At 38.1% G+C, this 13,252-nt stretch overlaps 2 protein-coding genes across 2 annotated transcripts; one reads left to right on the plus strand and one right to left on the minus strand.

Moving 5' to 3' along the window:
* The first annotated feature begins 2,634 nt into the window (after window positions 1–2,634).
* Window positions 2,635–6,080, plus strand: ackr4a (atypical chemokine receptor 4a). The gene is made up of 2 exons (XM_029524557.1): window positions 2,635–2,903; window positions 3,887–6,080. The coding sequence occupies exon 2, from the start codon at window positions 3,891–3,893 to the stop codon at window positions 4,998–5,000; it is 1,110 nt and encodes a 369-aa protein (XP_029380417.1). The 5' UTR covers window positions 2,635–2,903; window positions 3,887–3,890; the 3' UTR covers window positions 5,001–6,080.
* A 927-nt stretch (window positions 6,081–7,007) lies between these two features.
* Window positions 7,008–13,106, minus strand: e2f5 (E2F transcription factor 5). The gene is made up of 8 exons (XM_029524558.1): window positions 12,955–13,106; window positions 11,507–11,616; window positions 11,000–11,161; window positions 10,530–10,638; window positions 9,695–10,019; window positions 7,748–7,879; window positions 7,510–7,548; window positions 7,008–7,084 (listed from the first exon to the last, which is right to left on the minus strand). The coding sequence occupies exons 1-8, from the start codon at window positions 13,081–13,083 to the stop codon at window positions 7,008–7,010; spliced, it is 1,083 nt and encodes a 360-aa protein (XP_029380418.1). The 5' UTR covers window positions 13,084–13,106.
* Between the last annotated feature and the right edge of the window lie 146 nt (window positions 13,107–13,252).

A 13,252-nucleotide genomic window follows, 5' to 3' on the forward strand; every position in this document is an offset into this window, starting at 1 on the left:
CTACTCTAATAATCTATCAGTTGTTAACATTATCTGTTACTAATACTTGTATTACACTAAATAATTTGTTGCTCCCTAGCTCTGTACAATCACCTCTTCTGTTTGATTGGAAACTGGACAAAGTGTACAACAGAAAAAGCAGTGCAGTGACTTTGTATCTCAGCAGTTTATATCATGTTAAATTGAAGTTAGTGACAAATGTCAACTTTTTATTAAAAGAATAACTGGGAAGTGTTTACTTAAAGCTGACCACTGCATTGGGTCAGTAAATCATGTTGATTTCTGCATATTCCAATGTAAAAATTAAAGTAGATGAGATAAAACTGGGCTTGGGGTTGACTACAAACTGAAGATTTGTTTCATCTCTAGGATTGTTAAATATTCAAGATCATGCTTATGCACAATAACATTAAGCCAAACGGTTTGGGTTATGGGAGTTTATACATGAGCATTTAACCCTTGAGTTACTGCAGATAAAGAAAAGTGAGAACAAAAATATGAGGTTGTTTGCAACATGATGTAAAATCTTGTAAAAAAAAAAAAAAAAAAAAAAAAAAAAACTGCTTTGGCTAGGTAGAAGGAACAATTGCTCACACCAGAGAAAAAACAGACAAGTGAAAGCTCAGGGGCCTAACGGACATCCAAGTATATTCAGCCCTGATGATGGTGAGAACACATGCTGAAGACATTTTCGGATTTAAATGGTGGTCTCTCCTGGAAGATGGTTTATTTTTTTGTTTTGAAAAGGCAGAGTACTGCTGCTCTGTTTGAATCGGGATTTACTTTGTGGCATCACAGAGATGATGAAAATGCAAATAATACAAAAATATGGCTTCTTTAAATCTTTCATCATTTTTGTTGCTCCAGGCAGACAAAGGAAGTACGGCCAACAGAAAAGTGAGCATGAAAACACAAGGCTGATTCATTTAATCACTTAATTCATGATTATAAGTGCTTTTGAAGAATTCAGCAGCAGCTTCTGAGACTCATTCTGTGTCTTACAGACATCACCACATGAAGGAAGACCAAGACCACAAAAACCCAGCCTGTAAGAAAAATGAGCTCACCTCTCACATGGACATTAATGGAGCAATGAGCTTGGACAGTCAGATTCCAACAGCAGTCACAGGTAATCAGCAGGCTGTAAAACAATCAAAGCAAATGCGTGCAATTAAAATCAAGACAGTCGGACTCACTTAAAATTTGACTTCTTTTTCTTCCACAACGAACTCAACCAAAAGGCTGGTCCCTTCGCAAGAGTGTTTTCTCACCATGATGCCCTGTCACAAAGACCACCACTGTCAATTAACCTATCAACAGGCATTTGGAAGAACTGAGAGCTACTTCACTTCATTTTCAACTGACTGACTTCATCTGACTATCTGCAGACTTTCTTTGTTGTGTTTATTGGAAAAGACTTTTGTTCCCTTTGCCATTTGGATTTCCTCCTAGACACATATGAACAATTGCCTGATATTTTCATCATTGTGATCAAAGAGTTCGCAGATCCCTGTTGAAAACTGCCTTGAGCGACAGACTAATACAGAACAAAAAAACTGTCCAAGTGCAGGTGTGACCAGGTGTGAGTCAGAAATGGGAAAAGTTCTACACCCAAACACACCTGACTGATGGTTTCGAACCTCATCACTGTGCTGGTCTGTGTCTGTTGCAGAGATTTGACAAATGTCACAGTGCCCCCTCTTGGTGCTGGACCTCTCATCCCATTAATGTATCTCCACTTTCTAAAGCTGTTTTAAACCTTTAAAAACGATGGTATCAATAATGTGTCAGAACTGGATGTAGCAGTCCACCATCACCACATAGACAGCATATAAATAATCCTTGTCAAAGACATTACTCTCCCTGCAGCGATATCAAAGATTTCAGTAACTGGCCTGTAAATATAGAGCACACAGTGATGTACAACATATGGCTTTTCTCTACATGTCTGTGTGATGTTCAGATGTAGAGATTTCTGTAGCCAATAAGATCCAAATGTTTTCCCTCTGGGAACAGAAATAAACTGGTTGTTTGTTTCTTCTGCTCATTCTGTCGCTGGGTGTGGCTTGACTGCTGGTCTCAGTCAGCATTAAAGTATTAAAAGAAGAGAAGTTATGAATGTTTGATGTGGAGGTTCATACAATTGTTCGTATATATGCCCGACACATGCTTTCAGTGGCAGTAGAGTTTCCTTTAAAACTGAGCTATTACAGTAACGCTTATCATTAGAGATGTAATATGTTGGATATTTTGCTGAAGTCTGCTGTGTTACTTTTTTCTTACGATCTAAACATCTTCTATCAATACTGTCTCTTATCTTTTCTAAACCAAATCTAATTGTTTGTCTGGCTTGCTGTGTGTATTGCTGCTATGCTGTTGACATGCACTCAGTTCAAACATGTTCAATCATGCCCATGAAACAGAAACAAAACGTTTCCTCAATAAACACATTGGACAAATAGTTTAGTGGCAACTTGGTTTCTGTCTCCTGTCATTTGACTTGTGTGGCTGAGTCATCCTTCCTCAAGAAGTGTGTTTATATACAGCAGAGCTACAAGACTAAGCCTGTCCTGCGAATGACAAGAATAAACAAAGCAGTGATTTACAGTAAGACTGGTCTCTGATTTAAAAATTAGGCGTTATAACCTTATAATTCTCTAGAAATCCTTATAATCCTGCAACACAGTGTGGTATCCAACGTTAATGCACAGCAGAAGCTATCGCTGTTTGTTTGATAGTGGTGCAGGTGAGCCGCGGTTAAATGGAGCTCTGCGTTCAATGATCACGTGAACTTCCCGCTCACGTCAGCTGCACTGGTGTGAAATCAAACGCACGCCTCAGAGAAAGAGTGACAGAGCCGATTGTACTGCTGATGGGGGGGGGACCGACAGGACAGGCACACTGTGAGTATTTCCTTCGTTCGGCTCTTCTGTAAAGAAACTCGGGCTTTCACAGTCTGTTTTCATGTCTGCTTCCTATCAACTGCGTCTTTCTTGGTGCGCCTCCATCTCCGCAAATATGTCCCACTGAAATACGATTTAACATCCAGATTGTTTCTCTCTTCAGTTTATTCCATTTCATTTCGTTTTCATTGTGTTACCGTCCATTTGATACAGTGGTTTTAGATCCTTACTAAGTAATGACCGTATTTTAAGTCTGTGGGAGTTATTCAAATATAATTGTTGTGTGCGTAGGTCTTACACAAGTAGGCTACATTTACTACTTTTAGTTGGGATAAACTGTGACTCTCATGTAGCTGATGCAGAGAAGTTGTATCCGATATTTTCATTCTTGCAAAGACATTTCAGCAGATCTCCTGGGAATTTAAAAATGTTATACAAGCTGAGCTTTATTGCACAGATGAAGAATGAATGGCATTTATCTTAGTGAAGGCACAACAGCAACAGAGAGGGCAGGTCAGGACACCATGTCCAGATGTGGAAAGCAGATGTTAACTCTGATTACCCAGAAAAGTACCTGCACCAAGAATGATGAGAAACAAACTACACCAGACTTCAGACAACCTGGACCATGAACCTGGGAATGAAGCTCTCTATAAAACGGTTTATTATTAACTAGTGTAGCTATCTGGCCTATAATAGGAAGAAGTGCAGGGAGGTTAAAATTTTGGTAATGCATTTTTTAAGCCATGGCCACTATTTTGCAATCCAGTCTAAATTTCAGGATTTAGATTTGGTGTGACTCCCTCTTTACACTAAATTCCAGGTACCGTTCACATACACATACATAGGTGAAGCAAAAATGGCAAAATGCCGTTTCCTGCCACTTTATGAAAATCTATTGTACTCTTGTGACCACCATGATAATGTCTCACAAGCAGCATTGATCATTTTTAACCAATCAAGCATTTTTTTTGCCTCGTTAGGATCATGGCTGTCACGGCGGAGTACGACTACTATTACCATGAAAATATCACCTTCAACTTCAGCTACGATGATTACCCCACCCTGTGTGAGAAGGCCGATGTCCGTTCCTTTGCTGCCATTTTCCTCCCAATCATGTACACAATGTGTCTGGTGGTGGGGTTGGCGGGAAACGCCTTGGTTGTGATGGTGTACGCCTACCACAAACGGCTGAAGACCATGACGGACGCTTTCCTGACCCACCTGGCTGTGGCTGACCTGCTCTTGCTGTTCACACTCCCTTTCTGGGCTGCTGATGCTGCACGGGGCTGGGAGCTGGGGGAGGTTGTCTGCAAGATTGTGTCGGCCTGCTACACGGTGAACTTCTCCTGCTGCATGTTGCTGCTGGCCTGCATCAGCCTGGATCGTTACTTATCATTAGCCAGGGCGCAAGGTAGATCTCAGAGCGGGTGGCTGCAGAGGGTGTTCAGCAGGAGGCACTGCTGGAAGGTGTGTTTATCTGTGTGGGCAACAGCCTTTGTCCTTGGCCTTCCTGATTTAATACTCTCAGAAGTGAAGTGGGCATCTAACAGGAGCATTTGTCTGACTATTTACTCTCCATCTATGGCAAGAGGAGGTAAAGCTGCAGTGGAGATGGCCGAGGTGCTGCTTGGATTCTTGCTTCCTCTCCTAGTTATGGTGATCTGTTACTGGAAGCTGGGCCTCGTGCTGAAGGGCCTCCCTGTTGAAAGCAGAGGCAAGAAGTGGAAAGCCCTGCGTGTTCTTCTAATAGTAGTGGGAGTGTTTGTGGTCACTCAATTGCCCTATAATGTGCTGAAGGTCTATCAAATGATGGATTCGGTCTACGGTTTAGTGACTCACTGCGGGACAAGTAAACTTCTGGATAAAGCGTCTCAGATGATGGAGTGCCTGGCCCTCACTCACTGCTGCCTCAATCCGATCCTCTACGCCTTTGTGGGGTCTTCCTTCAGGCAGCACATGATGAAAGTGGCCAAGAAGTTTGGAGAGAAGAGAAGAAAGAGAAGGAGAAAGGAAAGTCCTGCAGAAGAGGAAGGGATGGAGATATCATTTAATTCCCACAGTGCATCTCATACGACAAACACTTTTTCCATATGAGTTACAGCACCACTAGTATCCCAGTGAATGTTTTAGGAAAATGTACACTAAATGCCTAGTAGTGGAATAAGATTTGTTGTTTTACATGTATTTTCTATCAAGGGAGTGATGAATGGAAAATTACATTTTTTTAGGATATTATACCCTGATCGAAGAAAAAAAAAAAAAAATCTATATTTTGAGTTTAGATGACAGCTATAATACAACCTTGAAATAAAAGTATAAAGAAAAAAAGTCAATTCAAAAAAAGCCAATCAAAGCATCTGCTGCTGAGTTGGTTATTAAGAACTCAAAATATTACATGAAACCTTAAAACATCTACAAACAGAATTGGCTCAAACAAACTATTGGCTCAGCTTCTAACTGTATGATAACTTAACTTAACATAACTTTCAATATGTGTGACAAGGTTTTACTCTTTCCTTAAATTGTCTGTCCATCTGTAATACAGATGACACCTACTGTAGTCTGAATGGAATACCACGTTGCACAACAGACTGAAAAACAACTGGCCTCATTGTCATGATTCTCCTTCAACAGAGTCAACCTGGAAATAATTATTCAGGTCAAGCAGCTGGTGTACTTAACAAATCAATTGCGACATCAACTAGCTCAAAAGCAGTTACAAATTGTAAGACATAAGTACCACATGTCATATTTTAATTGATTTGTTGCATACACTGTGGTTTGTCATGTTATTAATTTCTCAAACATTGTCCACTGAATATTAGAGCTATCACATTTTATATCAGATATAATCTTCAATTGTTTTTATGTATTTATGTTAGCTTTCCTTTATTTTTCCTTCCCTCTCAACTGAAAAGGATCAGTTATGCTTTGGTACTTGAACTGTCTCATCTGGAAGCCATTTCACTGAAGTCTACCATCTGTTAACTGAGCAAAACACTCAGAAAGAAATGGGCAAAAACCAAGATCACATTGAAACAATTCCTTTCTTTTCATTCAGTATTCTCAAATCAAACTATATACAAGTTGTCAGAAAAGTAAAGTCAAGATTAAATCCATTTATTTGGGAAAAAAAAAAAAAAAAAAAATCAAAAATGTGCAACCCCCCCAAAATGTAACACAAACATGGCTTCTCGTGATAAGAGAAAGCTATAAATACACAAAAAAGCCACTCAAGGCTCTGATGAGTTATTTCCAATGATAAATATGGCAAATTCACTTTCAAAATTACAATTAAGGCATTCAACCAGCTTCAGTAGAACCAAAAAATTGTTTTGTTAAATTAAGTAAAAAAATATTACTTATTCAAATATATAAATGTAATTTTAAGAGTTTTTTAAATATAAAAAAAAAAAAAAAAAATCAGAGCCCTAAGATGGCAGTGTCAACAATAGAAAAGAAGACTTCCTGGCATTTTCCAAATGAGAAAAAGGTTACAGAATGTAACCAAAACATTCACTCATTAAATACAATATGCCATTTTAAAACTGACAACTACAACCATGACATTTATTATCTTTATGGTTTTTATGCAAACATGCCCTGGACTCATGAACCCTGTATTAAATATGTTAAGGAAAAAAAAGCCAATACTGAACAGGCTACTGTAAATATAATTTTAGGATAAACACTGTCACAGTCTCAAATGTTGATAAACTACAAAAAAAATAAAGCAATTGTTTTCAAGTATCACACTTCCCACTGGATGTGGAAAAATATAAATTTACATACAAATGGGCAGCAGAAGGCAGAAGGATTTCTCCTGGTTTTCCTCCATTAAGGCACCTCAGTTCTGTGGAACAACCCAGTAAACTATTTAAGACCCAACCAAATGATTCCTGGCTCCATTAATATCAAATGGTTATGTATCCAGGCATGTACTATAGTAAACTGAATTAGTCTAGTGCAAGGCAGTGAAGTCCTCTGTGTGTTAGTTGTTTTGTTTTTTAAGGGTATAGAACAATAGATTGGTAAAGTATCAGCTGTGCAATCATGCCAAAAATGGTGAAATGGATGTGTCTAGCGAGAGATTGTCAATCATCAGTAATTGAGGATCTGTACATCAAACAGGTCACAGACTCCCTCATTGTCGTCCAGGTTGAAGCTGTAATCTATACCTGCATGAGAAGAGAGCAGCAAAGTTACTGTAAAACGTAAGAAAAGACCAATAGGCCATGGTTCAGATGGCTATGAAATGGCTGGAAATGGCACACAGAATGGTCAACAACAAATAAAAGGTTTTCAGAAACTCTATTTAAGAATCAAACGGCCTTTGAATGATTCATTATGGTGGGATTTTGAACAGACATTTATAATATCTTCAATAATAACTATCACAGCTTCTTTAGTGACAACATCAGGCAATGTTTGTAATTTGTATATCAAAAGAACATATCTGACTGCACAACATAAGTGAAACATGCTTGCTAGGCTGGTGTCTGTGATATATAAAGAGCCAAGTCTGGACCTGCTCTATATGTAATTCTCTTAAGATTTGATGCTAAGAAATAAATTTGATTACTTCTGGTCTGGTAATTCTTACCATCAGTAGACATCAGCTCATCGATCAAGTCAACAGCTTCTACAAAAGAATTAAACACAAAATGTTTCAGTATTGATGAATAAAAATTGTTGTTATATTTCAGTGAATAAAAGTGGGCTTGGACTATTAAGCCTTTAAAGAACATATATGAACTAACATTAACTTTCTCCTAAGACTCACTGTTAGATTCAATTAGAAAAGTAACTGTTACAAATCCCCATCACGCTCATACCCGTACCCTCTCTGTCATCCTTCATGTGATCTCCAGCAGTACTGAGCTTCAACAGGCTGCTCACATCCAGTACAGGCTGAAACTCTGAGCCGGCCAGATCCATCTGCTGCTGTTCCAACACTCCCAGTGGCTGACACTCTGTAGGGAGCATTTATACAGGTTATTCCAGGCAGTAATATAGGGTTCAGTTATTTGGACCTAGGACTACCTGAAGAGGACAGATGCTAATTCAAAAAATCCTGAAGCAGTAGTAGTAGTTATTAGAGAATATGTACCTTCATGCCTGAGAGCTAAATGAAAACATTAATACCACTTTCAAATCAGTGTACTTGATTAGCTTAGTATGCTTCACTCTGTCTAAGGGTAATAATACACGGCATGCATTTGAGTAATCACACAAAAGGTTTCATTTGTTTTATTACAGTAAAAAGTAAATTTTTTTCCCTAGTGGGAAGGGCTGGCTGAGTTTCATTCTGACAACACAAGGAAATGTTTAATATCCGGTGTTTCTATTCTCAGACTGAAATAGTGAATCATGATTTTTCTTCAAATGAGGAAGTGGTAAGGTTTTTTTTTTTTTTTTTTTTTTTAGGCTTTGTTTTTACATACTGGAAATCTGCTACATATTAAAATTCTGGTAAGTTGTTCTGATAAATTGGAGTGCCACATTTAAATAAATAGATCTCCCCCACAGTAACAACACCGCAAATCAACTTGTTAAATAAAATTTCAGTTGTAAAACTGACAAAACTTGCAGACAAGACTTTTGTGGCTTTGCCCAGAATGTCTTTTTTCTTCACACTAGACTGGTGTGGGGGTTCCTAAAATTTTAATAGAAATCGATGTTGAATAAACAGGACAGAAATTATATACACGAATAATAAAAATAGCAAAAAAGATATGAAAGGGCAGGCTGTAGGCATCCCTCGTTCTATTATATAAAGTATAGATCACAGGAAAAAAGTGTTCAAAATATTGAATTGATAAATAAACAGTAAAAAATTAAATTTGTCACTGTGTTTTGCTTTTTTGCTTATGCATGGCATGCAAATAAAAACAGTTTTATTCAATTTCGTTCAAATGATATATACTTAATATTTCAGTTTTTCTAAACCATTTCGATTGATTCCTTCTGCTTTGGGAAATTTGTTTTGGGTTATTTAACTTATTGTTCTTGCATGTGGAGACGCTGTGACATCGGATATTGATTAATTGCCTGTTAAAGAAACAAAAGATGGAGTTCAGATTATTTCTTTTAAGATACTGGTGTTTTCCCGTAATTTATCTTCTGGCTTCCTGACGCCAAAGCTCAGCCATGAATTACTTTCAGTTCTTGGACATGGAAGCATGGCTGAAAACAACTGACTTTGAAAGAGAAAAACAAAACGAAATGCCTTTGCAAGTATTTCATTACATGAAGGAAATTCCTCAGTGTCTGATGGATGGGCTCAGCTGCAAAGCAAACTAAAAACTAATATGGCCTTATACATCACCTCTACAAAGAGTCTAATGTTTTTGTCAGTTTTTGTTGAACGTTTTGTAGTATATGTGCTTTTCTAGAATTTTATAGCCAACCTTAACAGCTGTTTTCTAACCAGTATGCTCTGAAGTAGCAAATCTTAAAGAGCTTAAAAGTTTGAAAAAGGAAAGGTCCTGTCAGCTATTGAGTGATTCAACTACAGTCTCAAAGATCACTACAAACTATAGCTACCATCTATCATAAACATTTCTACTGTCATTTAACTTCAAGACTGCATTCAGCCGACATCAATCTGACATTCAACACGACCTGAGAAATTACTCAAAACTAAAGGGTACTGGAAAAAAAGATATTGCAGTTACAATTGAGAGGCATTTTTTTATGTTTTACCCTTCTGCTGTATCTGAATGTGAGTCTTTAAAATCAACATAATTTGAAGGGCATGAAGGGCACAAATAAATCAAATTTCTTACCCATCTGCACATCAGGGGGGGTGGATGAAGGCGTCAGCACTTCATCGTGTTCTGGCAGCACCATCTGGTGGTCTGAGCAGAGAGAGTCTTGGCTGCAGTAGGAGGAGATAGTGTTGGAGGTGGAGTATACGGCTGTTGAGAGGGGGAACCTCTGCAGGCTGGCAGGGGTGCTGGGTGGAGATGGCATCGGATAGATGTCATCAGTGGGTGGCACAGGAAAGACCACAGGAACTGTGGAATCTGAATCTCTATTGATGAGCATGACCTGGATAGGCGCAGAGTGGCTGCGTAGGTTCACCTGGTACTTCTTCTGACCACTCAGGCCCTGTGGAACAGCAACATGTTGATGAGATTAAGAGCATGTCTTGTTTATAATGTATATCCATGCCTTTGCCATGGATTTTATCTGAATAGTGCTAAATAAACGTCCCTTAACTTTTGATCATAACAGCTATAATACATTTTTGTATATACTGTATCACATGACTTTATCTATGTGAAAGAACTTGCTTAGAGAAAAAAAGCACAGTCAAAATTAGTTACTAGGTGTACAGTCCAGAGCATTTAGCAGCCAAATATATTTTTCACACAGGTTGGAGGAAACCAAAAGTTAATCTAGAGGGAGAGAAAATATTGTGTAACATGAGTCATTTGGAATAAGAAGTAAGAATAGTTTCAATGTTCATAGCTAAGTTATGTTGCCTCTGAAACAACAGTACAAATTTATATTAGTATAATTATTGCATGGAGGATTCTCTGCTTCATTTGTAAGCTAGTTCTTCATTTCCAGTTAGTCTTCACACACAAGACAGTCTGAATCAATAAAGACACCAACCGTTTCAGGTAAAGGAACCTCCAGCTGTGTTCCAGCAGGAGCCACAACAGCAAGAAGAGTGTCACCGCTGAAGGCACTGCAGATGTCTTCATGTGTCACAAATTTATAAGTAGAAAAGTGTTAAGGAAATATACAGGATTACTTATGGGAGCCAAATGGAGACAATAAACTGGAAAAACAAGGCTGTGGGAATTGTGCACATCAGGATTAGCCTGGCTCTGATTTCACAAGACACTGGTAATAGCAGTAATGGCATTTCTGTTCAATAAGCAGACAATGTTAAAGAGGATTAAGAGGGGGGTTTTCCCCTCTGAAATGAATAAAGGGGAGTTAAATTACTAACATCAAAGATCAAACCTTCAATGAGATGTTTTAATGTTTTCTTAACAGTAAGCAAAAATTTTAGCCCATATATAAAATAAGTGAAAAACACACTGCCCTACGCTTGAGAAAAAGCAAAACAAGGATATGTGCTGGTGATGGGATCGTGGTTTAGGTGTTTGATGTTGTCCTCCAGCCAGGCCTTCTGGTCATCCAGCTCTTTCTCTTGAGCCTCTAGCTCAGAGATCTGTGCCTTCAAAACTTTTACCTGTTCAAGCACCTCTTGGGTTTGGCTGCCTGTGTTCTCACCTCTGGACGCAAGGAACATAAAAGATAATATATTAATATTGTTGCAATTTTTTACCCATTATTTGCCCTCTGTGTTCAATATTAGCAGAATTCATGGCATCTAAAGCTAATACAAACATCAATGGGCAAATAAAAATGACAAATTGGTTTATTAGCCAGTTAATAAACACAACTATTCGCACCCAGTAGCATGGCAAAAGCATCTTTCATATGTTGATAGGAAAGATTGCAGTGTACTTGTAAGATCCTGTGGTGGATAAAATAACCAAATGATATCCTAAATTGTAAACATTTTGTAAATAATAATAATAAAAAATAGTAATGTAAAAAACCCAGGGCTTTCAAACCTCCACTGAATAATATTCTTGTTTTTCTTCTCAATCAGTCCAACACCTTCCAGTACATTTGTGATGTCATATATCCTCCTCTTTTGTTTTACTGCCAAGCTGTCTGCAGCCTGTTAGATGAGAGAGACATTTCAAGGAAAGTCTTAGTAAATGTGAATCCTTGGTGACAAGGGACATCACAGGGGAGACAATGTGTATTAATTCATGCAGCAAACATGCATGAAATGCATGAATTAAGAGAAAAAAAAATGGATCCAGAAAAAACAACCAGAATACAATTTGTCAAATTAAGCCACACAAAATAGAATTCAAACTCCTCCGTGGGATAGGGCAGTTATACAAAACAAGACAGAGGAAAAGGGAAATCATCCAAGAGGCCTGCTGTGTAAACATTACCAAGCTCTGGCGCGATAGAAGAGAGGGAAAACTACTTTTTACTGTGAAGAAAAGAAGGTATAATTTTGAAGGCATTTCAGGTATGTCTGGCAAAGCTATAATCACTTTTCAAAATAACAAGGATTGGTGGGTAAATGGTAAATGGTGGGTTTAAAAAAATAAATAAATAAATAAATAAAACCTTAACATTCCAATTAAAGAGATGAAAAACCATTTACTTCCATGTTAAAAGTAGCTGACAACAAACAGCCAGAGGAAAACTTGCATGACACAGCAACTAACTACTCAAGTCTGATCTGTTGAGCATCTTGACAAACTTTTACAAACTCGAAAAACCACTGAAAAAATGGATCCGAAAAACAAAAGGCAACATCTTAATGATTTAATGACCAGCAGACGAAAACCAGAATATTCAGTTTCCAACAGAAAAAAAGGGAAAAGCTAAAACTCATTCATATATATTTTTGTGTATACATTATATATGGCATTAATAGATTGCCAGTAGAGATATTAGATATTAGTGTTGTAGCTAGTTTAGTCTGGTGGTAGAAAGTTCTTTTGTGGTTATTTGATTACTAAGAAGAAAATGGGGGAAAAGTTTAAATAGTCAAGTTGTACTGATTTAAAAGGACGTTTCTGAAGGTTTATATATATATATATATTAGAGATAGAGATATATTAGAGAGGTTTCCTTCATCATGCCTACTATAGTTACTTAAATGTCTCATAAATTTAGTTTATTTATTTAGGTTTTGCTTGTTTTTTTTTTTTTTTTTTAATATAAATTGAGTAGTGAAAGGCATAAAAGAGGATAAAATAAAAATAAGCAGCTCAGAGTTACTGAGCCCACAGAGCAGGACGAGGCGGCCTGGTTAATGGCGGCCTGCTAGTCCACCTGTTAAAACAAATCCAAGCACCTGACTGGGCCCGGTGGGGACTGACAGCCCTTTGTCCATACAGGGTGGCATTTACAAAAACAACACCGATTAATGAGCCCCACCACCACCACAACAACAACAACAACAACCAGAGCAGCACCGAGCCTGACTGACCACTTTCAGATCCAGGACGCCATCCTTCGCTTCTTGCAGCAGGCTGACAAACTTCATTGTGAGGAGCCCCAAACTTTTCTCGTGTCGTCTCGGTGTTGAGCGAACCGTCTCCGTCGCCTCAAACTCCATCTTCTCTCTGTAAACAGTTTAAAGTAATTTTTTATTGGGTTTCACTGAAAAGTAGAAGTAAACTCTTTCCATTCAGACACGGTCCGGTACCTTAATGGGACGACGGCAGCTACCTGCGGCGTTTTAAATGAACGGACGTTACGTTTGTTACAGTTGCCAGGCAACCCTT

Source organism: Echeneis naucrates, chromosome 17, assembly GCF_900963305.1.
Source record: "Echeneis naucrates chromosome 17, fEcheNa1.1, whole genome shotgun sequence".
Taxonomy (NCBI): Eukaryota; Metazoa; Chordata; class Actinopteri; order Carangiformes; family Echeneidae; genus Echeneis; species Echeneis naucrates.